This window comes from Pipistrellus hanaki, assembly GCF_964339955.1.
Source record: "Pipistrellus hanaki genome assembly, chromosome: 9".
In the NCBI taxonomy this organism is placed as follows: Eukaryota; Metazoa; Chordata; class Mammalia; order Chiroptera; family Vespertilionidae; genus Pipistrellus; species Pipistrellus hanaki.
The window spans coordinates 21,199,333-21,224,082 of NC_140511.1; the positions used below are offsets into that span (position 1 = coordinate 21,199,333).

Below are 24,750 nucleotides of genomic sequence, written 5' to 3' on the forward strand. Positions count from 1 at the left end.
CTGTAATAAATAGTTATGGACATAAATTTTATTTTAGGACATATTCCCAGAAGTTAGATTGTTAGATCTAATGATAAATTCTTAACTTTGCTAGATATGGATAAATATTGGCAGTGTTAGCATTTTTCAATCCACCCAGCAATGTATGTAAATTCCATTTTAGCTCCAATATGGCTTTTTTTTTTTTTCCTTGCATAAAACTAGGGGAAAATAAAAGGTAATTTTTATTTGGAGAAAATAAAACATGCGTTTAAGGACAAAGTTTTTGTTGACTTAGAAGATGTCAGAATAATGCTTTCATAACACTTTTCATTCTCACATATAGGTCTGTATGCATATGTGAAAAAAAGATGTACATATATATTATCTGTCCCAGAATGCATAATGCTCTGCCTTGAGGCTATCAATAGGTAGACATTGGTTTTCTATGGATGTCCTCACCTTTATTATGAACAAAGGAAAACCACTTTCACAAAAAGACTTGGAAAGGGGGTGGGAGGAAATGCCCTTACCATATTTAACAATCCTGGTTTTAAGACAGTGAGAAATTTTGTAGGTGGGAAATGGTACTAGGTTTTTTAACCCTTCTGTTTTTCCTTTCTCCCTACTGAATAAAAGAACTAGGTAATATAGTAAATGTATTCAGAATATATATATATTTTATTTTGAATACTTCTTTTGTATTTCAATTACATTTGACAATATTCATTTCAGTTGTACAATCCAGTGATTAGACATTATATAACTTACTAAGTGGTCATCCTGATAAATCTCGTACTCACCTGATACCATAATAGTTATTGCAATATTATTAACTAAGCTCGCTATGCTGTACTTTACATCCCTATGACTATTCTGTAACTACCAATTTTGCATCTCCTCCCCTCAGTCTCATGTGGCTTCTTCTTTATATCCTTAGTTATAGGACTTCTGTTCAGCCAGGTTTGAGGTGGTTTTGAATGATGATGATTCTGTAGCTTAGTTGTAATTTTGATGTGGTTGTGGAAGGAAGCTAGTATCTATGCCACCATTTAACTAGAAATCCCTATTTCAGTATAGTTTTAATTTCTTTGCTCCATTATGAATGACATAAAAAATCTTTTTATATGCATCAATTGCATATGTAAAGTTTTATTTAAATAAGCATAAAGAATGTTAGGATTGATTGTGTGGTATTGTTAAAAAAAAAAAAGTTATTCTGACACTTAAGATGTCAACAAATAAGAAAAGGTAAGGTTATTCAGGACAGAGAGATAAGGCTCAATTCTGAATACAGCAGACAGCTGAGGATGTATATATAGCCAACCAGTAGAATAAGAGGGTCAGTGGGTGTAAAATTACTTAGTAGGGACATCAAGTGCAGGGGGTGAGGGGGGGCATCTTTGCTAAACTTCTGTTTTTTTCCTCTTGTTAATCTGTCTCTTATTACAGTGTTCTCAGCCAAGAACTCAGAAGGGTTGGGGAAAATTATTTTTCCTTCCCTACATGAGTATATACTGTAGGGAAAGAAAAATCTCTACCTCTGCCCATCTTAGGTTCTTTAGCTGAGGCGCTGAAAATTAAACTGGCCAAAGCTAGATCCTCAGGTGAGGATTAACAAAAAACAAAAGGTTTTGCCCAGCCCATGTGGCTCAGTGGTTGAGCATTGACCCATGAACCAGGAGGTCCCTGGTTTGATCCCCAGTAGGGGGCGTGCAGGAGGCCATTTAAAAGACAGTCTAAGGGATGTAATTGAGGTGGGAGAAGTCAGAGAAAGCCTCTCTGAGGAAGTATCATCTAGGCTAAGTGAGACCTGAAGCATGAGTAGGACTTTGTCAGGGAAAGAGTGACTGAAAGAACATTCCAATCAAAACCCTGAAGCAAAAGAGCTTGTCATGTTTAGAAACTAAAGAAGTCAAGAGAGCTGGGAAATAGTGAGCAAGGGGAAAGTGACAGAAAATGAGGTTAAGTACTATACAGGGCCATGTCCCAATCTGATACGGAGCAGGTATATAGTTTTGCCTGGGATTTAGTAGCATCCACACTGTCTGCTATGATGTGTAAGATGTCAGAAGGAGGTGAATGTGGTTGAATGACATTGCTTGTGGCCACAAAGGAACTTAGCTAATATTGTCAAGTAACATAAGGAAATGAATAAAAAGAGTGGGTGGAAGTTATAATGAGCATGACCTAAGAATGATATTAAGCATGCTGCAAAGTTGTGAATTATAACATAAACTAGAGGCCCAGTGCATGAATTCGTGCATGGATGGGGTGTTGGGGGCCGATTGGGGACCGGGCAGTGACGGGGTGGGGGGCCATCGGGGCTCAGATCTGGCTGGTTGGCTGCCACAGTGAGCATCATAGCTACCAGTCATTCCGCCAATCCGGTCACTGGGCTTTTATATATATAGATTGTATGTTGAGGTTTAAATTATCTACCCAATTCTGAGACCTGAAGGCCAAGTTGGATGGGGAATGAAGTTGGAGAGACTCGAATTACCACACATCAATCAGCCAAAAATGGAACTACCAGTATTAGCTATAGTGATTTATTTTTTCCAAAACAAAATTTCAATTTAACTAATACTTAGGGAAATAAGGTGTTTGAATAAGTAAGTTGATTATGTTAGCTATAGATTACTACAATCAGAATTGAACAAGAGTTTTACAAAATGGAGATAGAAAAGTTCAAATATTATGTAGTATGCAATAAGAACCGGATTTTTTTTAAAAATAGGTGTTGCAAAAAAAGCCACGTACTGTCTATATATCTTATAGCTGAGTTACAGATAACCTAAGCAGTATTACAATACAGGCTAGTACCCCAAGAGAGCCATTTGGTTAGCATGTGGCTAACCAATTGAGCCTTTGAACAGAGAGGCAAAATCAGTGATATCCCAAAGAAATAGTCTCTTAGTGTCAGAATAAGGAGATGGATTCTCTTCCTCCTTGCTTGGTGCCTAATCTCCCTCTGCGCAACCCTAGCATACATCTAGACTGGCCTTTGCTTATCCCCCCAAAAGTATTCCCCACTATAGAGTTACTTCTGGTTTTAAAGACCTGACAACTTTATAGGAAACAAAGGATAGAGAATTATCCTTTGAATGTGTTACCAAAAAGTAATGCATTGACAGTATCCTATCTAAGTAATATTAACCGTCACTCCACAGCAAAATGGCAGTGCCCATAGCAGATGCAATGGGAGCCAAGCATCTGCCCCTTGGCTGTGGAGGGAGTGCGAACAGTGCGAGCTCAGTGTGGAGGGAGGGAAGGGGCCTCTGGGGCCGTAAGCCCAGCATCCGCGCTCTGGCCGCACGGAGGGAGGGGCGGAAGAAAAATGGGTCTTTCCAGTTCCTGATGCTGACGGAGCCCTATGGGATCCGGGGTCCTCCACCTGCAGCCCCCAGTCACAGCCCAGCAGCCCCAGTCGCAGACTGGAAGGCCCCTGCCCGCAGTCCAGACGTGACCAGCATGGCGCCGCAGCACGGGGGGTGTCTGGCAGGCACGCTACAGACATCAAATCACTGCCACCAAGGCCGCCACCACACACACACTCGCAAGTACTGTGGTCCAAGGGGGTGACTTCTGAGGCGTGGCTCCCATGGGAGCTGATGCTCACCGTGCCAGGTGGGGAAGCCAGACCTGAGAGCCCAAGCCCCCGAGTACCCGAGCTGCAGGGCATCGTGGGCCGGGGCCCTGAGGAGGCCCCAGGACAAGCATCTTCCCAGGGGCTGTGCGGAAGGAGGGGAGGAACCTCAGGATAGAGGTCATGAGGGTTGCTGGAGTCTTTGTAGGTCAGGCTGAGGGACACCCCCCCTCCCCCCCCCCAACCTTCGCACCTTCATGCACTAATTTTGTGCACCGGGCCTTTAGTAGAACATATTTATTTACCTGCTGGTTCCAGGGGCTGTTACTCAGTGTACTTTAAGACCCAGAATTAATACTTTGGTAGTGAGAATAAAACGGACTTTTCCCAATGGATAGGTTTGGCACAAGACTTCCTGACTGAATCAATAGACAAATGAATAAACAAACACTATAAGGATTGTTTGATTTCATATCAGACACCCCAATGAATTCCATAAATTAAAGCCAGGTGTGCTCTACAAGTGTAACTGATGGAACATCTTAAAGAAAGGGAACGAAACTATCCTATATAATACAAGGCTAATATGCAAATTGACCAAACAGCTAAATGACTGGTCACTATCACATGCACTGACCACCAGGAGGGAGACGCTCAATGCTGGAGCTGCCCCCTAGTGGTCAGTGTGCTCCCACAGGGGAGCGCCACTCAGCCAGAAGCTGGGCCCATGGCTGGCAAGCGCAGTGGCAGTGGCAGGAGCCTCTTCTGCCTCTGCAGCAGTGCTAAGGATGTCTGACTGATGGCTTAGTTGGGCCTAAACCATCAGTCAGACATCCCCCGAGGGCTCCCGGACTGAGACATGGTGCAGGCTGGGCTGAGGGACAACGCCTCCTCTCCCCTCCCCTCCTCGGAGTTCATGAATTTCATGCACTGGGCCTCTAGTAGTTCAATATTGAAGAGGTTTTAAGTTGGTAAAGAAGGAGCCTAGGAATGCCTAAATTATCTGACATCATAGAAATAAAAATATTAAGAATAAGAGTAGTTCTGATTGCTTTATTAAAACATTTCTCACATAATTCTTTACAAAAACACCATGTCCATAAAAAGTCACTCAAACAAATATCAAGATCTACGTATAGGACACTTATCAAAAAAGACAGAGGATCCATGTTCTTGGTTCTTAATACAACTCCAAAATATTTAAAATTCTGAAAGGTTAATTAACAAATCTTAAATTTTACTTCACTTACAATTCAATAGCGCTGAAATTTTAATTTAGTATTGTACTTGTAGTGCTATCCCTATTTTTTGTTCACAAGAACAAAGCATATTCTCTTGCTATCTGAAATATGTTTATATGGTTTAGCTGTATGTTTACATAAATATATTTATACTTGTGTAAAACAAAATTTTCTGAGTTATAAATAAATTTTTAAAAATAAGGAAACTAAAGCAATATAAAAGTTAAAATTACAATATATTTAACCCATAATGCTAAAATTTTGGATCATCTTCATGAAAGAAATGTACGAACTGTACCCTTGATTGTACCTCTGCAAATAGGACATTTTCTGAGAGAAGGGGCACAATCTTTGCATACTACTAGATGACCGCACGGAATAAACACTATGGAAACTTCTTTGTCCATACACACTTTGCATGTTCTTTCTTCTTGTAGTCTCCTCAGTTGTTCTTCTATCGGTAAATCTAAGAAGAGAAATACATTTTTAATAAAAGGCAATTTGGTGCTTCTCTCCCAATGAAAAGCCAAAAAAAATAAAAATAATGTTTTCTACTGGTTTAAATCATTAATACTATTTTACCTGAAACATTTTCTGTGGGAACATATTTTATGTCCTGTTGCACTAAGGGGGAAAAAGAAAAAAAGCATCAGTAGGGCAAATAAGGTTAATATTTAGTCACAGAATATATATTTTTAAAGTAACAGCTTAGACTCCAGACAAATGCTATAAATAACTGTCATCATGTCAAGGCAGAAAAAGTCTTTAGTCTTCTGTGAAATTACTAGTTTATATATTTGATTGGATTTTTTCAATAATCGCAATTATTAATAAGCATATTTTCAATTGATCTAGAAAGTTCTCAAAAGTAATTGTCTAGCACTCACCAAATAAACGCTTGTACAACGCGGGGTCATTTTCTTGTAGAGAGTTTCTAAATATGGTGGCTGCAAAATTTCCTTTTACTATAATAGTATCAATCAGTTCTCTTGCTTGCAGAGATGTCTGTGTTTTCAGCCTAATAATATCATGTTCTTGTTCATGAATCACTCCAGCAATTAGTAGACTATCCAGGATTGGAACCACACAAGTCAAATGTTGAGAAAGTGCCATTCTATTCTTCCGGATATATGACAGATCATCTTTATGAAAAAGAACGTAAACATGTTCAATCTCTGTTCACAAACTTCCTTCCAGACCTATATACATATAACTGAGTGGGGGGGAAATGATCATAATTCATAATCAGGCATTAAAGTTGATTGCTAGGTTTGGGGATACCCAATCCCCTGTGTCTAATAGCAATGTTACTTATAATACTAAGCATTGTGGTATGCACTGAGCGTGTATTTACTCATTTCATCTTCACAACAGCCCTTTGAGGTAGATACTAATATCTTAATTTAGCAGATGAGAGAACAGAGGCACAATGTGGCAAGTAAATTACATGAGGAAACAATTAGCAAAAGTCAAACCAAGGCAGTTTGGCCTCATAATCTGTGCATTCAACCATTTGGCAATACTGCTATAAAATATAATTTAGAACCTAATAAAATTGAAATTTCTATTTAGTGAAACTGTGAAAAAAAATAGTCAAGCTATTTAAATGATAGAATATTTTTCTTAAATTACCATTTACCATTTTAAGATGAAATTTTTAATTATTTTCCTAAATTAGACTTGATATTGTCATTACCTAAATATTTTGCAGTAAAAGGGGAAAGACACTAAGAGCATTTTGAAAACTAAATGCTACTTGTCAATGACATTCTTGTCATTTAGGATCATTGTATTTTCTGAGATCTAGATTTTTTTATTTACTGATAAAATGTTTCCTATTTTGAAGCTCTGAAAGTTTAATTATCTTTTATTTTAAATTTAATTATCATATCGTTTTACCATGATCCATAAAGATATTTCTATGAAGTAACTAATAACAGAAGCTAGGTTGTCTAAAAATGTATTTGGGAGAGATTTCTAGATTTTAGAAGCACTGACTTTGCCAAGTAATAGAACACAAAAATAGAACCATTTAATAAATAATAAAATACAGGGTTTAGTAAAAAAGTCAAGATTAGAGATATACATTTTCAAGATAATTGAAGCTCTGAGAATAAATGAGAAAAGGACCAGAACCTAGAACAGTATCTGGCACAAGATTAATGCTCCAAAAATATAGATTGAACAAATGAACAACCAAGCCTCAGAAATTTAAAGAGCAATGGGAACAAAGAAGTAATAGAGGGAGAAGAGAATTAGAACTTAATTTATTCTGTTCAATTATGTTAGAGAAATAGTGATATATTAGAAAATTAAGATATAATACACAACTTGATGTTGAAGTATATTTTTCAATCTAAGATTAATTTTTCAAATTATATGTTATTTAACCCAGTGTTTCCCAACCTTCTCTCATGATGAGAATCACCTGTTGGAGTTGTTAAAACACAGATTCCTGAATCCCAATTAAGAAGTGCTAAACTAGAATTTTTGAGAACATATAGGTAAAATTGCATACCTAACTTAGTGCTCTGTATATAAAATCTGTCTTAGAGCACTAGTTAAGTATACAATTTTACCTATATGTTCCCAAAAATTCTAGTTTAGCACTTCTTAGTTGGGATTCAGGAATCTGTGTTTTAACAACTCCACCAGGTGATTCTCATCATGAGAGAAGGTTGGGAAACACTGATTTAACCTAATGTAATCAATTTTCTGAAATTCTTTAAGATGTCTAAAATTGGAGTGCTAGCGGCTGTATGAAAAAGTCTTATTTCAAAATCACAGACTGTATGTATTCTGTCTTCTATTAGGTGAAAATACCTTAGAGTAATTTTATTCTGGAAAAATATCCTTAATTTCCTCTTTATTTACACACCTGTCAAGAAATTACCCACTGTTCTTGGGAAAACTTTAAATAATCAGTAACCTAAATGGATGTATTTTCATTCACTCAATCAAAAAACATTTCTTGAATATAGACACTATGTGCATAGTCTAGATATAATGTTGAACCTGAGAAGGGATCTTTTTAAAAAAATATTTTTTATTGATTTTTTACAGAGAGGGAAAGGGATAGAGAGTTAGAAACATTGATGAGAGAGAAACATCAATTCAGCTGCCTCCTGCACACTCCCTACTGGGGATGTGCCCATAACCAAGTACAAGCCCTTGACCAGAATCGAACCTGGGACCCTTCAGTCCTCAGGCTGACACTCTATCCTCTGAGCCAAATCAGTTAGGGTGAAGGGATCATTTTGACAATGCATATTATTGTATACAAGCGGCCCAGTGCACAAAATTTGTGCACAGATAGGGCCCCTAGGCCTGGCAGGCGATTAGGGCTGATCAGGGCCTTCCGGCTGCTGGTCAGAGCTTCCCTTCCCCAGCTGCCAGCTGCCAGCTGGGGCCTTCCTTCATTCCTCACCGCCCCCTGGTGGTCAATGCATGATAGAACACCCAGTCAAACTCCCGCAGGGACACTTTGCATATTAGCCTTTTATATATATAGATTGTTGACTTGGGGATATATCTGAAAATTTGTTGATTTTCTTCAGAGGAAACATAAATATTTTACAGCTGGATGGCTTTAGACTTCATGGAGTCTATACACAATTGTGGAGATGGGTGTTCTCTTCTTTCCGCTATTGTTTACTAATGACCAATGGCAAAAACTGAGAAGAATACAGGAAGGACCTGCAGCCTGATTTTCACTGCACAGTGAAAAAGAGAACTTGAGTAGAGTGGGCAGAGATGAACTTGGACTATTTTGCCACTGAATTGGTGGTGTGTAAGGCTATATCTCACACTTTGGTAAATAAATAATGCTGTATTACTGTAGTCTGAAGGCAAAACCACCTTAGTGGGCAAGAGTAGGTTTACTCAGGAATGGAGTAAACAATATCTCTGTCCATAATCCTGGGAAGAAATAGATCCCAGATGGCCTGGGGAATAAGAATAAGGGGCAACCTCTTTTCTCTTTCTGGGCTTAGTGGATATTTGGGAACCAGCCTTGATTAGGGAAAACATGCTTTCCTGGTCATTAGTGTAAATGGCCAGAGCTATGCAGAGATAAACCTAAAGCTAGGAAGAGAGATTTGTGAGGATGAGCTTCAGGGACCAAGAGCCATTTGTGCCAAACTGCTCTTCTGTTATCCCTGAATCTCCAGTAAGAGCTTGTAAAAGTTACAGTCTGTGTTTAGCTATGTTGAAAGAACTCAGAACTGGTCCATGCTTGGGGAAGAGTGGCAAAGGAGAGATCACATCTTTGTCTAAGCCACAGTGATGGGAGCAGTGAGAGCAACCAGTTGAGACCGGACATGCTCTGAGGAAGAATTTTGATGAAAGGCAATAGAGTAGCAGACAAAGCTAGTATGGAAGGACATGGGTAAGTTATCTTGAGAGAATATGAAATAGTACCTATCTTAGGATTTCCCTAAATACTAGACGGACACTAGGAAGGGAAACTCAGTTCTTGTATAGGCAGGTAGGAGATTTCATCATAACTTGTACATTAATTTATAGTCACAGGCTAAGACATACTATTATGCCGATATTAAAATTAATCATTGTTACTGATCCCATCTCAATTTAAGGCAAGCAACTGGCCTGAGGTTAAAAACATGCCAAGAATTACATACATAATCAACTACCCAGAATAAAAATATAAATTAAGAAAAGGCAGGAAAAATTATCTCATTAAGTATATACATTTTAATTTACTAAGCAATTCAAATATATTTTCATGAGAAGAAATTCTTCAGAATACTAATTATAAGAAAAATCTGACTGAATTCAGAGTATATTTGAGTATATTTTATATGCAGTGAGATCAAATTCTTATGGAAATATAGACTGTACTAACAAATAGGTGTACCTGATTCTTCTTCCTCAGTAGCTCTTTCTTTCTCCTCTTCCCTTATTTCATCTTCAGCATAAAGTAAATCTAATACAAGATCACTGACGATTTTATAATTCTCTCCAGTTGCTAGGATTTTACTCTGAACTGTCTGTTTTACCAGCCTTCTACTGAAGCCCATGTCCAAAGCAGCTTTCACCACAGGTGTATTCATCATGACCGCATCTTCCGAATGGTTTTCTCCAGGTCCGTAATGAATAACTACATGGAATAAAGAATTTAACACATATTGGGATCATCTGTATATTTTTTAAATTAAAAGTTATTACAATTTCAAAAGCATAGAGCCCAAGAAACATAAAGGTACCATTTTATATTAACTTCATTAAATTTAAAATAATGATAAGTATGTCCAGTCACTAGAATAAGAATATGGAATATTGTATTCAGATATGAAATATGATTTATCCAGCATAACTGCGAGTATGAGAAGGAATGTTGGCGATCACCCCAGCAGAAGAGGTCCTTTTTTCCCCTTGTTGAATGAACAAATGAGCTTTCTAAATCAAATATGTTTCACATATTTCCAAAAGAGGCCATTGTCATCGCTCACCTTTATTTCTGCAAGAGCCTCTTTCAGTATTGCTCCCATTTGTTCTTTCTCAACATTGCAGCCAAAGTGACATTTTAAAAACAGAAATCTGACTATGTCACACTCCTTAAATCCCACCAACGATTCTATTGTCCTTAGGATTGTGGCGTGTAAGATCTCACACCATCTCTGGACCCCATTTACTTCTTCATCTTCATCTCTTGCCACTTGTTCATTTGCACAGTACACTCTAGCCCAGGAGTTGCAAACTGATGGATTTCTCGCCATTTACTCATTTGTATTTTATACTCTAGTCCAGAAGTCACAAATTCTGCCTACAGTGCTGGCTACTCTTACTGCCAACCTGATTCATTCATTCATCTGTTTGCAAGTCCTACTTCTGGCCATACAGAGTTTTGTTCAGTTCTTCAAATGTGCCTGTTCTCTTTTGTCACTGAAGTCTTTCATGTGCCGTTCTTTCTGCCCGGAATGTTCTTTCTTCCCTTTGCCACTCGGTTAACCCCTATTGGCCCCCGTGGTTCTATGAGAAGACCAATACGTCTAATCTGAAGCCTTTTTGATCTTTCCTCATGCACTCTCAGAGCTCACTTACCTTTCCCACCACATCCCTCTCTCCTGTCTATGTATTTGTCTGTATCCCTTGCCTATGAGTTCATGAGAACAGGAGTTATGTTTATCCTGTTCTTTAACCTATCCTCAGAAGAGCAGATACACAATAAGTATTCATTGACTTTAATTGAACACTACCCTGTTTCCCCGAAAATAAGACAGTGTCGTATATTAATTTTTTCTCCCAAAGTTGCGCTAGCTCTTATTTTCAGGGGATGTCTTATCTTTCCATGCGCTAGGTCTTATTTTCGGAGGATGTCTTATTTTCAGGGAAACACGGTAGGTAATAAATAGAATAGAAGTGCTTGTTCCAATATAGGCTCTATCACCTTTTAGGTTTAAGGTGATGGACAGATCACTTTACCTCTCAGAGTCTCTATTTGAAAATAATATTTTCTACCCTCTCCATTTCATGGAAAGAATATGTGAGCAAGCTAATGATACAGTGCATCTGTTCTCACACTAGTCTGAGAACAAGGGTTAGGCTGGATGTAAAACAATAGATGCTCAAGCCCTGCCCTTAGATAACTATGATTTAATTCAGTAGGTTTGAAATGCAGACTAGAAATCTGTAATATTTTTTAAACTTCCTTAGGAAATTATGATATGCCCTGAAGTTTTGAGAAATACCAACTTAATGTATTTGAAAATGTACTGTAAATTATATAAATATCTATACTAATAAAAGGGTAATATGCTAATTAGACCCAACAGAGCAGACGTTTTACAGACGTCCTTCCTGACAAAGCTGGGATCTGGAGGGTGCCACCCAGGTCCTGGGTGCCTGCAGCAGATCAGAGGGAGGAAAGTCTGGGTCCCAGGTGCGGGGGCTGAGGCAGAGGTGGTTAGGGGTGATCAGGCAGGCAGGCAGGCAGGTGAGCGGTTAGGAGCCAGCAGTCCCGGATTGCAAGAGGGATGTCCAACTGCCGGTTTAGGCCCAATACCTACTAGCAGTCAGACATCCCCTGAGGGGTCCCAGATTACAAAAGGGTGCTGGGCTGAGGGATTCCCCCATCCCCTATGCATGAATTTCATGCACCGGACCTCTAGTATATTACAACTATTATCAAATTTCTATCTTAACAGTACCAAGTGGTTCTATTTACATGTAGCAATTATTATCATTGTACATACTTGGTGACTCTGCATTTTCATCTTCTTGATTTTCTGAAGTAGATAACAGCTATAGGAGGGAAAAAATATAAAATTAAAATATAAATCTTATCCTATTCATTGCAACAAAAATAAATCAAGAGGCCTATTTTATTCAACTTTCTGACTTGTTTATTGGCAGAATAATTTATGTCAAAAGCACTAGTTTCAGCAGTAATTTCCTTGTGTGTGTGTGTGTGTGTGTGTGTGTGTATGTATATATATATATTAACATATAAATTCTATATTTTAAAATACATTTTATTGATTTTTCACAGAGAGGAAGAGAGGGATAGAGAGTTAGAAACATCAATAAGATAGAAACATCAATCAGCTGCCTCTTGCACACCCCCTACTGGGGATGTGCCCGCAACCAAAGTACATGCTCTTGACTGAATCAAACCTTGAGACCTTTCAGTTCGCAGGCCGAAGCTCTATCTACTGAGCCAAACTGGTTTCGGCTAAATTCTGTTTTCTTTCCCCTCATTTTTTATTAAGGTATTATATGTGTACATACCTTACCAATTCCCCCACACACACACACACACACACTCCCATACATGCTCTCCCTCCCCAGAGTTTTGCGTCCATTGGTTATGCTTATATGCATGCATACAAATCCTTTGGTTGATTTCTCATCTCCCCCATATCTCCCTATAAATTCTATTTTTATTAAAGCAGGAGAAGGGCTAGATCTTTTCAGTGATCCATGAAAATCATTGTTTGCCTTTCATCCCAAATATCTTACATTTCCTGGATCACCCTATGGGATAAGTTGGACCCTCTATAAGTTCCATTTGCTATGCTTAGAAAGCGTTTGGTCCTCAAACTACTGTATAAATTCTTATTTGCTTTTCCAGGAAGATTAGAAAGAGCAATACAATTCTCTTTCTCAAATCTTTTAAAGAAAAATTAATATATTAAACCATCATAATTCTGCTCTCCCCTCCACCCAATTTTTTTTCCTCAAATAATTTTGGAACTTCCTTAGAAAAATGCTTAGAGACAGATATAACTTAAATATTATTTTTCAGGAGATTTCTAATTCTGAATCTGTTTTTAATCCTAAAAATAGTACTCTAAGATCATGCTGGGTGTTGTAAAAGAGAAAACTTTATTGGGGCGGGTATTTCTTACCCAAGGCCATTTTTTCCATTTATTTTTAGAGAGTGGATGGGATGGAGGGAGGGGAAGAAAGAAGAAGAGAGAGGAGGAGAGAAGGAGAGAGAAAGACTTTCATGTCGACCAACTAGGCCAGGGATTGAACTTGCAACTTAGGTGCATGCCCTTCCCTGAGAATCCAACTGGAGACCCTTGGTTAGGTGGCCTGACACTCTAACCACTGAACACACCAGCCAGAGCAGAAAACCTACTATTTTTAAAGCAAGTCTTGCCTTTGTAGTAAAATACTACTCTCTATTTCAAAATAATTTATCTGTTGTTAACCAACGATTAAAAAAAAAAAAAAAGACCCTACCTGTTCAAGTAGATGAGGGTAATTGGCTTGAACTCGACTGATGAACTCTTGTCCTTTAACTCGAATCAAGTACTCACACCTAAAATGTAAACAAAATTAAGTTTGAGGAGTTATTTGAATCTGATCGATTATAGGCTGCTAAACATTTTAAACTAACACAAATATGCATATAACCATCTGACTATTCATGTAGCATATGGAAGTGTTGTTAAGAGACACTGAAGTCAAAGGCAAGAGGATGTAAGCAAGAAGGCTGTCTCTGGTAATACTGTTCATAAATTAGCTTTATGTGCTTCAAAGATGAAAATATATACAAAGGGGAACAAGAAGAAAGAATGAGGACACCAGACATATCTTCTATTAAGTCAGATATTCACAAGTTTGACATTTCCTCGATAAAACACATCCACTGTCAAATTTAAGTAAATTAATCCATGACACTGCCAAAGCAAATTTACCATTCTTTTTACATATTTACAAAAAGCAGCACTTTTTAAGACATCTAAGTAATTATTTATCCCTTCATAATTTTTGAAATCTGAAATATTTGGGGAGCACTATGTTGCTGCAAATGAAGATACAGTTTTATATTTAAAAAAGCATCTGAAATGAAAAGAAGTTAGGATGCCAAGTTTAATAATCAACATTAAAAATACTAAAAGTTTTGACCATGAAAAATATAATTATAGGTCACCTGATTTTAATTTAAAAAAAAAAGAAGAGCGAAAACAAGTATGGAATAATCAAAAGTATAAGACATGACAATAAAAAGCTAGGTAGTGATCAAAAAGCTAAATGCGATGTACCCTGATCACCCCATTGAATATTGCAATCTGTCTGGCACTTCGGATCTCCCTTACCCTGCTCTGCTTTCTTTTTATCCATAGTACTTATTACCTTCCAACATGCTACAGGACTTCTTTATTAAGGTTATATTGTCTGCCCTCTCCTGCTGTAAAATCAGTATGAAACCATAAGTCTTAGTATCGTCCCACTAAGTATTTTAAGTGTCTGGAACAATGCCTGGTAATAGATGGCCGATTAATATTATTGAATATTGAGTGAAGGAAATACACCCAAGATAATAAAATTGATTAAAAAAGAGCCTCAAAACACTATATATAATATATAATTCATGTAGAGAAATTACATACATAGAGTGTCCCAAAACACTTCAACAGTTGATACCTCAATTTTGAAAATGAAATGTGTTTTAATATACACTGCCTTTATAATTACTCAAAGAGTATACATTTTGGGGGGACACCCTATATGTACATATGCATAAAGAGGTTTTGGAGGATGTACACTAAAATGGTAGCTGTAGCCATCTTAGGTTGTGAGTTCTGGGCATTTTAAATTTTTTTGTCTCTGTACCTGTTTAACACATGTGATTTTGGTTTTATGTATTATTTTAAAATATGTATTAATAATAAAAAAAAATCTAAACTTATTTCTTCTTTGTCTTAAATTTCCATCAAAATATATATTTTTTTGGTTAAACAAAGGTGGAGATTTATTGAAGATCAAGTACAGACTCCCACGTGGGGAGAGAAAGAGTCCCACAGAATGGACTCCCAAGGAGGGAGGGGAGAAGGGACTCCCCACCCCCAATCAAAATATGTTAAGTCATTGTTTTTCTAAGCAATGCATCCTAAATTTATCCACAAGTGTATGTCTGAAACAAAGAATCAACTAACAGCTGACTACAAGGGTAAACACATATAACCCATCCCATAAAAATCGCACACATTTGCAACGAGAATTTCAAAACAGTTACCTTGGAAACCACTTGGCATGTTGTACCCATGGGTCATCTCCAGATTCCCAGCACCTCAGGCCACCGTCACAGCAAAAGCACTTGACATCATCATTGTGACCTGAAATTGATGTTGGACCAAAACTTAGCATCTTATCATATACACTAAGATGTGTAAGACATTTTGAACTTTTTCAGATTGAGTTTCTTACCCATATAATAAAAGCCTGCGCTTGCAAGCTGCTTGGGATGGACTCCCACACTCGAGGGCCAGTTACAGAACGTCCTGAAGCGGGCAGCCTGCGTCTGCATGCTCAGGTTAGACACACTGTATCTCGAAGTGTCCTGAGGCCGACTTTCCAAAAACGGACACTGGGGGAAGTGTCTCAGGTGCTCCGACATAGCATCGTCCTTGGGCTCCCAGTTGCTCAATTTTCCACCGCAGGCAAAGCAGGCCACTCTGTCTCCAGGGCCTATGTAGTAAAAACCTGCTTTTGCCAGATCTGCCGGTGACAGGAAGGTCAGTGGCCACGTCTGGAAAGTAAGCAACCTGGCGTTTTCCGTACTCATGACACCGTGGTTGGGACTTCTCCAGGCAGAGGTGTCTATGTTTGGTTCGGTGTTGACAGGACTTGAGGGGAAGCTTGAATAAGAGCCACTGAAATAACTGGTGTTTTCCGAACTTGGAAAGACTGAATGTGTGGAATTTGTCGCCGAGGAAGGCAAATTAAGCCGAGAGGTGGCTCCCAGAATGTTACCTGAATTTAGTTTCTGAACAAAGCCACAGCTGGGATACAACTTCTTGTGCTTTTCAATAGGTTTGTCTCCTTGTTTCCAGTTATCCAGCATCAGGCCACAGCAGAAGCACTTGACCTTGTCGTTCACACCAGTGTAATAAAAACCAGCGCGAGCAAGACTCCTCTCTGAGACAGGAACACCGGCGGGGAAGGTCGAGTATGTGGACATCCGGTAGAGTTCACACGAAAAGTCGTATTTCATTTCAGACACGCTGGCGCTTTTCATCAGCTTGGATAAGAACTCGCTATTCTCTACGACGTTCATAAAGAAATGGATGAGGAGGGAAAAGGGACTAGTCTTTCTCTAGGGAGGTAGTTTTGTGCACGGCTCTGATTTTTCTAGTTTTAGTTCTAGGTTGAACACCTAGAGCGGGAATATTTTCTCCTTTTTTCTCCTATGTCTTCAGGGTTTTAGCACAGCGAGATCAAAATCCCACATGGGTATATCTTAAGGAACAATTACCCATAGCAGCACCTTTGTATGATCATGCAATGTAAGCATGACGCTCTATAGTACCTTGTGATGAAAATGCAAACCCTTCGTAAGTGTAGAGAGCTTTAGGTCAGCAAGCTGCCTTTGAGTGTCAACAGGCAGGTCAATGGAAGAATGCTTCAGTGACGTTCAGCCAGCCTAACGATAAAGCGTCCCACTCACACAGCTAGCTTGCTCCCATGGTGGAAAGTTATGCTTGATAAGCACTCTACAGAAAAATAAACACTAACTATGTTTGTTTTGCTTTATTTAGATTGTGAAATTTGGTAGTGGGTGCAGGAAAGTAGAAGGCATAGAGAAAAAGAATGCAATACCATACATAGTTCACTGATTCTAAGATGCATGTTTTAATATCTGTTATCAAGAGGTATCTTAAAATTAATGCCATATTATATTTTAATTAGCAGCATTTTTATTTCTTAGAGGTACATAAAATTATGGTATACCTTATGGTCAGTGCATGAAATTTGTGCACTGGGGGGGAAGGGATGCCCCTCAAGCTGGTCTGCATCCTCTCCCAATGTGGGAGCCCTCAGGGGATGTCTGACTAAGCCAGCAGTCGGACATCCTTAGCGCTGCTGCGGAGGCAGGAGAGGCCCCCACCACAGCCGGCCGCTGCACTTGCCAGCTGTGAGCCCAGCTTCTGGCTGAGTGGGAGCGCACTGACCACCAGGGGGAGGCTCCTGCATTGATCGTCTGCCCCCTGGTGGTCAGTGTGCATCATAGTGACCAGTTCTGCCATTAGATCAATTTGCATATTAGCCCTTTATTATATAGGATGACATCTTAGATTCAATGAAATATAGTATGTCCCAAATCTTGCTCAGATTAATTTTTCTTCCTACAATCATTTTAATTCGGAGAACAAAGCAATCCCAACTTTTCTTCCAGATAGAGTTTAAGTAGTAACAGAATTAACTGATAAGACATCTTAAGGCCTGATTTTAAAATTTATTACTGGTAAAGAATAATTATTGATCATAAATAGTCAGGAAACTGGTTGCTTTGCAATAGTGATACCATTAGATCGTACTTAGCAAATTAGACATCCTATTTTATTTGCTCGGTGGGTCTCTGAAATTCAGCTTCATGCTGTTGAGGGCTAACATCAAATCTTCCACTCTGATAGTGGATTTAGTTTTAAGACAATCAAAAGTGCCAAGTCCATAGGCTAAGATGGATAGCCAAATGGTACAAATATGGCATGGTCAGAAAATATTCCACAGATAGCACACCTTGAACTGGAAATTATCAAGACAAAATAATAATAAATTTACTTTGTCACAATCCACTCCTTTTGAACAGCAGAGACCTAAAGACTCAGACTATCTCCATTATGACTAGCTACTAATGAATAGGTTCTGCATCAATATCAGCAATGACCAATAAACAAGTCATCATGGTTTTTCTAGCAGTAATTTGTAAACATGGTTTCCTTTTGGGATCTTTCTTTTTTCTTTTGTTTTTGTTTTTATACTGAGATTTTCCACTGCAGACTTTAATGCTTTATTTCCAGGTGGAAAAAAAAAAAAAACACCCATATCTCAAAGGTGAGTTATTGTATCTAATTTCAGTTTTTCACTGGTCAAAAATTTTACACATTGTTAAATCACCTTTTTGGGGTTTATTTTTGTCTCTGCAAATTTTATTTCTGAATAAGGTTGTTCCTTTATCAAAATGTAACCATCTAGCCATCGTTCTTATTCTTATCAATCTCAGAGATAAATAGCCCATTTGAACAATCTAAAATACCAATAGTCTTATCAATGGTTAGATAATTTATTCACCAATCATCAAGTTCATCTTTTCTACTTTGTCTAAACTTCTTGTACTTAACAAAAAGTTTTGTTCTTGACATTTCTTTAAACATGTCAAAGATCTTGTTTGCATATATCTCTAATTTAACAGAGGGTTGAATATTAACTCTTTGTTCTAGATAACTGTCATTCATTTCTAAATCTTTAACAACCATAGGTACTTTTTTTCCTAGTCTACACAGCAGCCAGGTTGCTCAGTCAATTTTGAAGAGTATTTCAACAATGTGTCCCAACTCAGATCACTTCCCCAGTCAAATTAAAAAAACTCAATATTATTTTATTGTTATACTTCACATAACTTGATCATATTTTTTAAATGATAACATTCTTTGGAAGCCACAAACTCTAATTAACTACTTAATTTGTTTATTCATGCACAAAACTACCTCCCGGAGATTAGACTAAGTCCCTTTAAAGATTTTAGGCCTCCATGTCGAGCTGTTTTGATTTACAGAAAGAAAAAAAAAATGGAAAAAATATAAAAGAAGTAAAACAGTTTGCTTCCTTTGTAAAACCTGTTTAAAGAGAGAGGGAGAGAGACAGTTTTAAAAGTCAAATAATTCATAGAATACAATGACATTTTTAAAAAATATTTTCTCCAAAATAGAGCAGCAGTATTACTGATTGTCCGCTGTGCACAAGGTGCTGTACTGCACATGGCAGAGCCAGGAAAGCCCAGACAAAAAGCAGAGGGCTCAAACCGGGAGCCACTAGAGGTATTAGATTTGGCTTACACAAAATTAACTATAATGTTTTACTAATTTTTTAACTTTTTTATTTTAAAATTAACTTATACTTAGAGAAACCTTACAAAAATAACAGTTCCCATATACCATGCACTCAACTTCCCCGAAGTTAAAATCTTACATAACTATAGTACAATTATAGGAACCAGGAAATTAGCATTAATACAATGCTGTTAATTCATCTGTATGCCTTGTTTGAATATCACCTGTCTTCTAAATAAGTACATTTTTGGACCACAGTATTTTTTTTTGTTGTAAAGTTTTTATATCTTTTAACGATAAGAGAGAGAGAGAGAGAGAGAGAGAGAGAGAGAGAGAGAGAGAGAGAGAGAGGAGAGAGAGAAGAGAGGAGAGAGGAGAGGAGAGAGAGAGAGAGAGAGAGAGAGAGAGAGAGAGAGAGAGAGAGAGAGGGAGAGAGACATCAATGTGAGAGTGAAACATCGATCAGTTGCCTCCTGCCCACACCTGAGGATCAAACTGGCAACCTGGGCCATGTGCCCTGACCAGGAATCGGACCAGCAGCCTTTACAGGACCATATTCAACCAACTGAGCCACACTGGCCAGGGTGGACCACGGTATTTTTAATGTTTCAGTTAATTGCCACCATTTTTAAAAAGTAAGAAACTTCCCGTAACATTCCCTAGTGTAGAATGTTAGAAAAATTAGAAGATCTGGCCACCTGGGGTCTACATTCCCACATGGCAACAGCCAGCCAGCTCCGAGCAGGACTGCCCCTTGCAGAGAGGGCATGTGCTCTCCGGCTTGGCACCGCACTTTCACTCCTCAGTGTGGAGACTGGCTATTTGTCACTGAGCTGGCTCCCCTGATTTCTTACAGTGCAACTGTCCTAATGCCCGTATCTATCAAAAGTAACAAAATGAAAGGGAGACAACGAGGAACACGTGTTTAGAGAAAAAATGAGAATGCCATATTTCTTTGTGGAAAGGAAGAACATTCCTTCATGATTACATGTGTTTTTTGTTTAAAAGAGACACCCACAGTTTTGTTCATTTATATCCCTTGCCTGGCCCCTGGGTGTGTGAGATCGCAAATCCCTTCCAGAGGGGTGGGAACATCTGGCCTGTGGGCCATCTGAGGCCCTTGAAATCACTGGGCCTGGCCCCGCCAAAGCATTAGGGGTGAGTTAATGAAACGTTTGACCAAATATACTGGGCTCATTTTTAAATTGATAAATTTGTATGGCCTGTGAACGATGTTATCCAAATGGCCCTTGGCAGAAAAATAAGTCCCCTGCCCCTGCCTTACCCAGACCTTACCTAAAGAAGCTTTGGTGTGGAAAGAAGGCCTATGTCTGTGGAAAATTAAATATATATATATATACACAAAAATCTGCCAAGGTGCCAATCCTGGATCAGTTCAAACTGTCTTCACCATCTGCAACACAGAGACTTGCAAATGTTGCTGGGGGAGGTCTGCAGCCTTGCAGACCGGGACCACAGGACCTCAGGCACCACTGTGGCTGGCCCGTCACCATTCCTGACAATGATGCCTGCCCCTGGTCAGCTCCTATCCCACTGCCCTACACAACTCTTCCAAACCTTCCGTGTTCTCCCATTTCTCCTCCCCTGCTCTCCATCTTGCTCTCAGTAGATAGCACTTGCAACCTACTTGCTACCTCAGATAGCGACATTTGCCCCTTTGCATTCTCATCCCCATTCCTGCCGGCCACTGCCTCAGAAATCTTGCTCTTAACTCATGCCCCTCGTTTGTTTAACTCTCACTCTCTACCGGCTCTTTCCCTCAATAGAACCAGCATGCTTACGTCTGTCCCAGCTTTCAAATAAAAACAAACCAAAAAACTCCTCTTTGAACTCTAGCAGCTATCTCGTTATCTCACCTTTTCACAGCCAAGTGCATGAACAAGTAAGTGTCTATGGTGAAGGTCTCCCACTAGCATCGGTTTTAGCCAGCACCACTTAAAACTAGTCTCAATATTTATAAAACCAGCTTCTTTGCCAAAACCAGTGGAAACTGTGTTTTACACTGGAGCCCACTTCCTCTTAAAATACTTGGTTCCTCTGGATTCGGATACCTCACTATTGGATTTCCTCTTTCCTTTTCTGTTTGGCTCAAGTCCCCAGCCTCTTCCCTTTTTACTCTTGTCACTTCCAGCGAGCAACCTCTCTGAGCCCAGAGCTGCTGGGTGTCTCTCGCCTCTTGGGCACTTAGTATATCCATATCTCCGACACTATAGAATAAGTTTGCTTTTTTTTTCTCCTGACTCTCCCTAGACCAGTAGTTGGCAAATCTCGGCTCGCGAGCCACATGCGGCTCTATGGCCCCTTGAGTGTGGCTCTTCTACAAAATACCATAGCCTGGGTGAGTCTATTTTGAAGAAGAGGCATAAGAAGCTTAAGTTTAAAAAATTTGGCTCTCGCCCTAACCAGTGTGGCTCAGTGGATAGAGCGTCGGCCTGAGGACTGAAGGGTCCTGGGTTCGATTCTGGTTAAGGGCATGTACCTTGGTTGCGGGCACATCCTCAGTGGGGGGTGTGCAAGAGGCAGCTGACCGATGACTCTCTCTCATTGATGTTTCGAACTCTCTATCTCTCTCCCTTCCACTCTGTACAAAAATCAATAAAATATATTAAAAAAAAAATTTGGCTCTCAAAAGAAATTTTAGTCATTGTACTGTTGATATTTGGCTCTGTTGACTAATGAGTTTGCCGACCTTTGCCCTAGACTGTGAGCTCCTTCAAATCAGAACTAATGTTTCCACTTTGTACCAGCTCTCCCAACCACAATATCCACCCAGCCTGGCATATAATGCAGACACTGAGACGTTTTGTTGAAGAAATGAATGTGGGCAAACTTGACTGAGCTCCCCCATAACCACAATACCCTCATTGGCATTGTGTTAAGGATATCGATTTTATATTAATGACCACAAAGTCTGCACAGGGATGGTTCAATACCAGGCTTTGGAGTCAAACATCCTGGGTTTCCGATGCCATTCAGCCTTCCCTGACCAGGGTGTGTAACCTTGGGCAAGCACATCTCCCCGAGCCTGAGTTTCCTCCCTGTCAACAAGCTCATGGTGGTAACTGATTATTAAGATTGTGGGAACACCTGTACAGTCTTCAGAGGAGGCGCTAGCATATGCTAGGTATTAGCAACATCTAATGCTAGCAACACATAACAGCAAACTAAGTTAATACTACTTTGTTAGCATTAGGCAAATGCCTCCAGCCCTTTACTAAAATTAAGAGCACTACACAATGTCCATACTGATCACCAGGAGAACTATCAAAATTCTGCTTTCTGCCACCACTGGGAACATTCCTCCATTTAGTCGTTAAATATTTTACTGAGACCTTACTTCGATGCTTCGGGGCTCTGTTCTGAGGTTGACTTGCACACTCAAAGGCCTGGCGATACCTCCTGGAGAGCAAAGTAAACCACACAGCAAAGCTTCCCCAGTCACTGGCCATCGCCCCACAAGTAAGAGAGAACTGAGCACTCTGCAGCAAGGCGGACGGAAAGTGAGTGCGGGTGCAGGCAGCCCTCGCACCCCGCGCCCAGCGCCTCCCCTGGGGGGACAGCGAAGGGAGAAGACGCCGGGCTCCAGGGGACCCGCTCTTCTGCTTGTCCCTGGTCCGCCGCCTGCAGCGGACCCCTGGGCCCTGCAGCGGGGTTTGGTGACCGCGCCGCCCCGCCGGCCCTCGGCCACCTCCGCGGCCCCGCGCGCCTCCGAGCGGAGCCACCCGGGGTCCCCAACCCGGGGTCCTCTCCCCGGGGTCCCCAACCCGGGGTCCCCAACCCGGACGGGCGCGGGGGTGGGGGACGGGGGAGAGGGTTCACGCACGGCCTCGCTGCCGCCCTGCTCACCCACCTGCTGCCCGGGCCGAGGTGCCGGGACCTGGGCTCCGGGGACACCTGTCGCTGGCGGCTCGTGCGCTGCAGTCTCCGCGCCTTTAACGTCTCCGCCCCGCGCGCCGGCGGTGCTTTCCTCCCGCCAGGGGAACTCCGGGCTGACAACCGCAGCCACTTCCCCTTCCCCGGGGATTTCCGTGACCTACAAGCGCCGCTATTTCTTCATCTTAGCGTGTGCGGGGGGCGTTTACCGAAAGAAAGAACCTCTGTTCCTTGTTCGAGGATCAGAGGAAATATCGATAAGCCGCGGAGAGAAGATAATCATTGATCAGCCTGTTTGGAAAAGGTCCATCTCGCATGTCTATGCAAGCACACACTCACACACACACACACACACACACACACACACACAGAGACACACTCACACACACACACACACACACAGACACACACACACACAGAGACACACACACACACTCACACACACACACACACAGACACACACACACACACAGAGACACACACACACTCACACACACACACACACAGACACACACACACACACAGAGACACACACACACACTCACGCACACACACACTCACACACGACGTTTTGTGTAACCTTCATGGCAATGCTTAACTTTTTGTTCTAATTGAGAGAGTAAGGCATGCGTGGAAGTGCAGTGGCATGCAAAGAGGTGGCTTGATTCTCCTTTTCAGTTTATTTTTTACTCTTTTTAAAGACGGAGATCACCTTATTAGTTCCCTGCATTGAAACTTTTTTTGGGTGGTTGGGTGTTTTCCTACCTGGGGGCAGAGTTGTCTGTGAAAAAGGCCATCGTTGGTCTCACCGGGGAGATAGATCTCCAGGTGAAGGCGGTGTTTTTTCTCCTGGAAACTGCACCTGCGGGCTCCCTGCGCTGCCTCGCAGTCCTCAGCCTCCCTCTCTCAGCAGGAGGTGGACGCACCTTTTCTTGGACAGAGTGTGCGGGAAGAGCTCATGACCTGGGAGAGCTCACTGGGCTTTCCTGCCTTCCAGGTGATCTAGGGTAACCAGGAAGCAGAAGCAGAGCCCACAATATAATGCATGGGGTCATCGGGAGGGACGCCCATTGCATTCACCGCGGCTGGGATAAGCTTGTTCGTTCCAGCTGGGAGAATTTTGTCAGAAAGATTAAGTTGGTCTGTATACTATGGTGTAGAGATTTCACCCCACCCTGGAGCCTGCTGAGCTCAGAACTACAGGCCATTTCAATTCAGCTTGGAGACAATGGAAACACTGTGCGGGCCTTACACGCTTTTGATCATGTACCCACCAAACGCATTTTGAAAAACTCTTCTTTTCCTGGGACATTTGTAAGTTGATATTAAAACATAAAAGCTGTAGTGATTGCTAAGGAACTACAAAATGTAGACCTAGATATTATAGAATAAAATCGATCCAGCTCTTTTTGACATGTATTCGATGGACTGCAAATACCATAGCCATTTGACACCTACCGCAATCCCTTTGATAATTAACATCTCAGTTCATCCTTAATAATTGAAAACTTTAAACAATAAAGGATTAAAATATATAAATAAATAAAAGCTGATACTGTAAAAAATAATTGAAAAATTTATATTATTTCCTTTTGTATTTGAACATTCTACTTCTGCAGAATATTAAAATATATTCATAATGGACATCTTTATGATCACTCTGCCATATTTAATATTTTTCCCTGTGATTTAAACCTCTAAGAGTTAAAGAAATTTTTTAAAATATATTTTATTAATTTTTTAC

General features: G+C 40.2%; 1 protein-coding gene across 1 annotated transcript; it reads right to left on the minus strand.

Moving 5' to 3' along the window:
- Window positions 1–4,607: 4,607 nt before the first annotated feature.
- BIRC3 (baculoviral IAP repeat containing 3) lies at window positions 4,608–23,581 on the minus strand. The gene is made up of 9 exons (XM_084893581.1): window positions 22,984–23,581; window positions 15,490–18,899; window positions 15,299–15,398; window positions 13,519–13,597; window positions 12,024–12,072; window positions 9,686–9,928; window positions 5,697–5,951; window positions 5,392–5,433; window positions 4,608–5,275 (listed from the first exon to the last, which is right to left on the minus strand). Exons 2-9 carry the CDS (start codon window positions 16,337–16,339, stop codon window positions 5,082–5,084), a joined length of 1,812 nt encoding a protein of 603 aa, XP_084749707.1. The 5' UTR covers window positions 16,340–18,899; window positions 22,984–23,581; the 3' UTR covers window positions 4,608–5,081.
- Window positions 23,582–24,750: the final 1,169 nt, after the last annotated feature.

Bases quoted from the DNA above. Each gene is read 5' to 3' on its own strand.
- BIRC3 (XM_084893581.1), bottom strand. From the start codon at position 16,339: ATGAACGTCGTAGAGAATAGCGAGTTCTTATCCAAGCTGATGAAAAGC. The intron at 13,598-15,298 runs GTAACTGTTTTG...TTTACATTTTAG, and splicing joins CATGCCAAGTGGTTTCCAAG to GTGTGAGTACTTGATTCGAG. The intron at 12,073-13,518 runs GTAGGGTCTTTT...TCCCTCCTATAG, and splicing joins ACCCTCATCTACTTGAACAG to CTGTTATCTACTTCAGAAAA.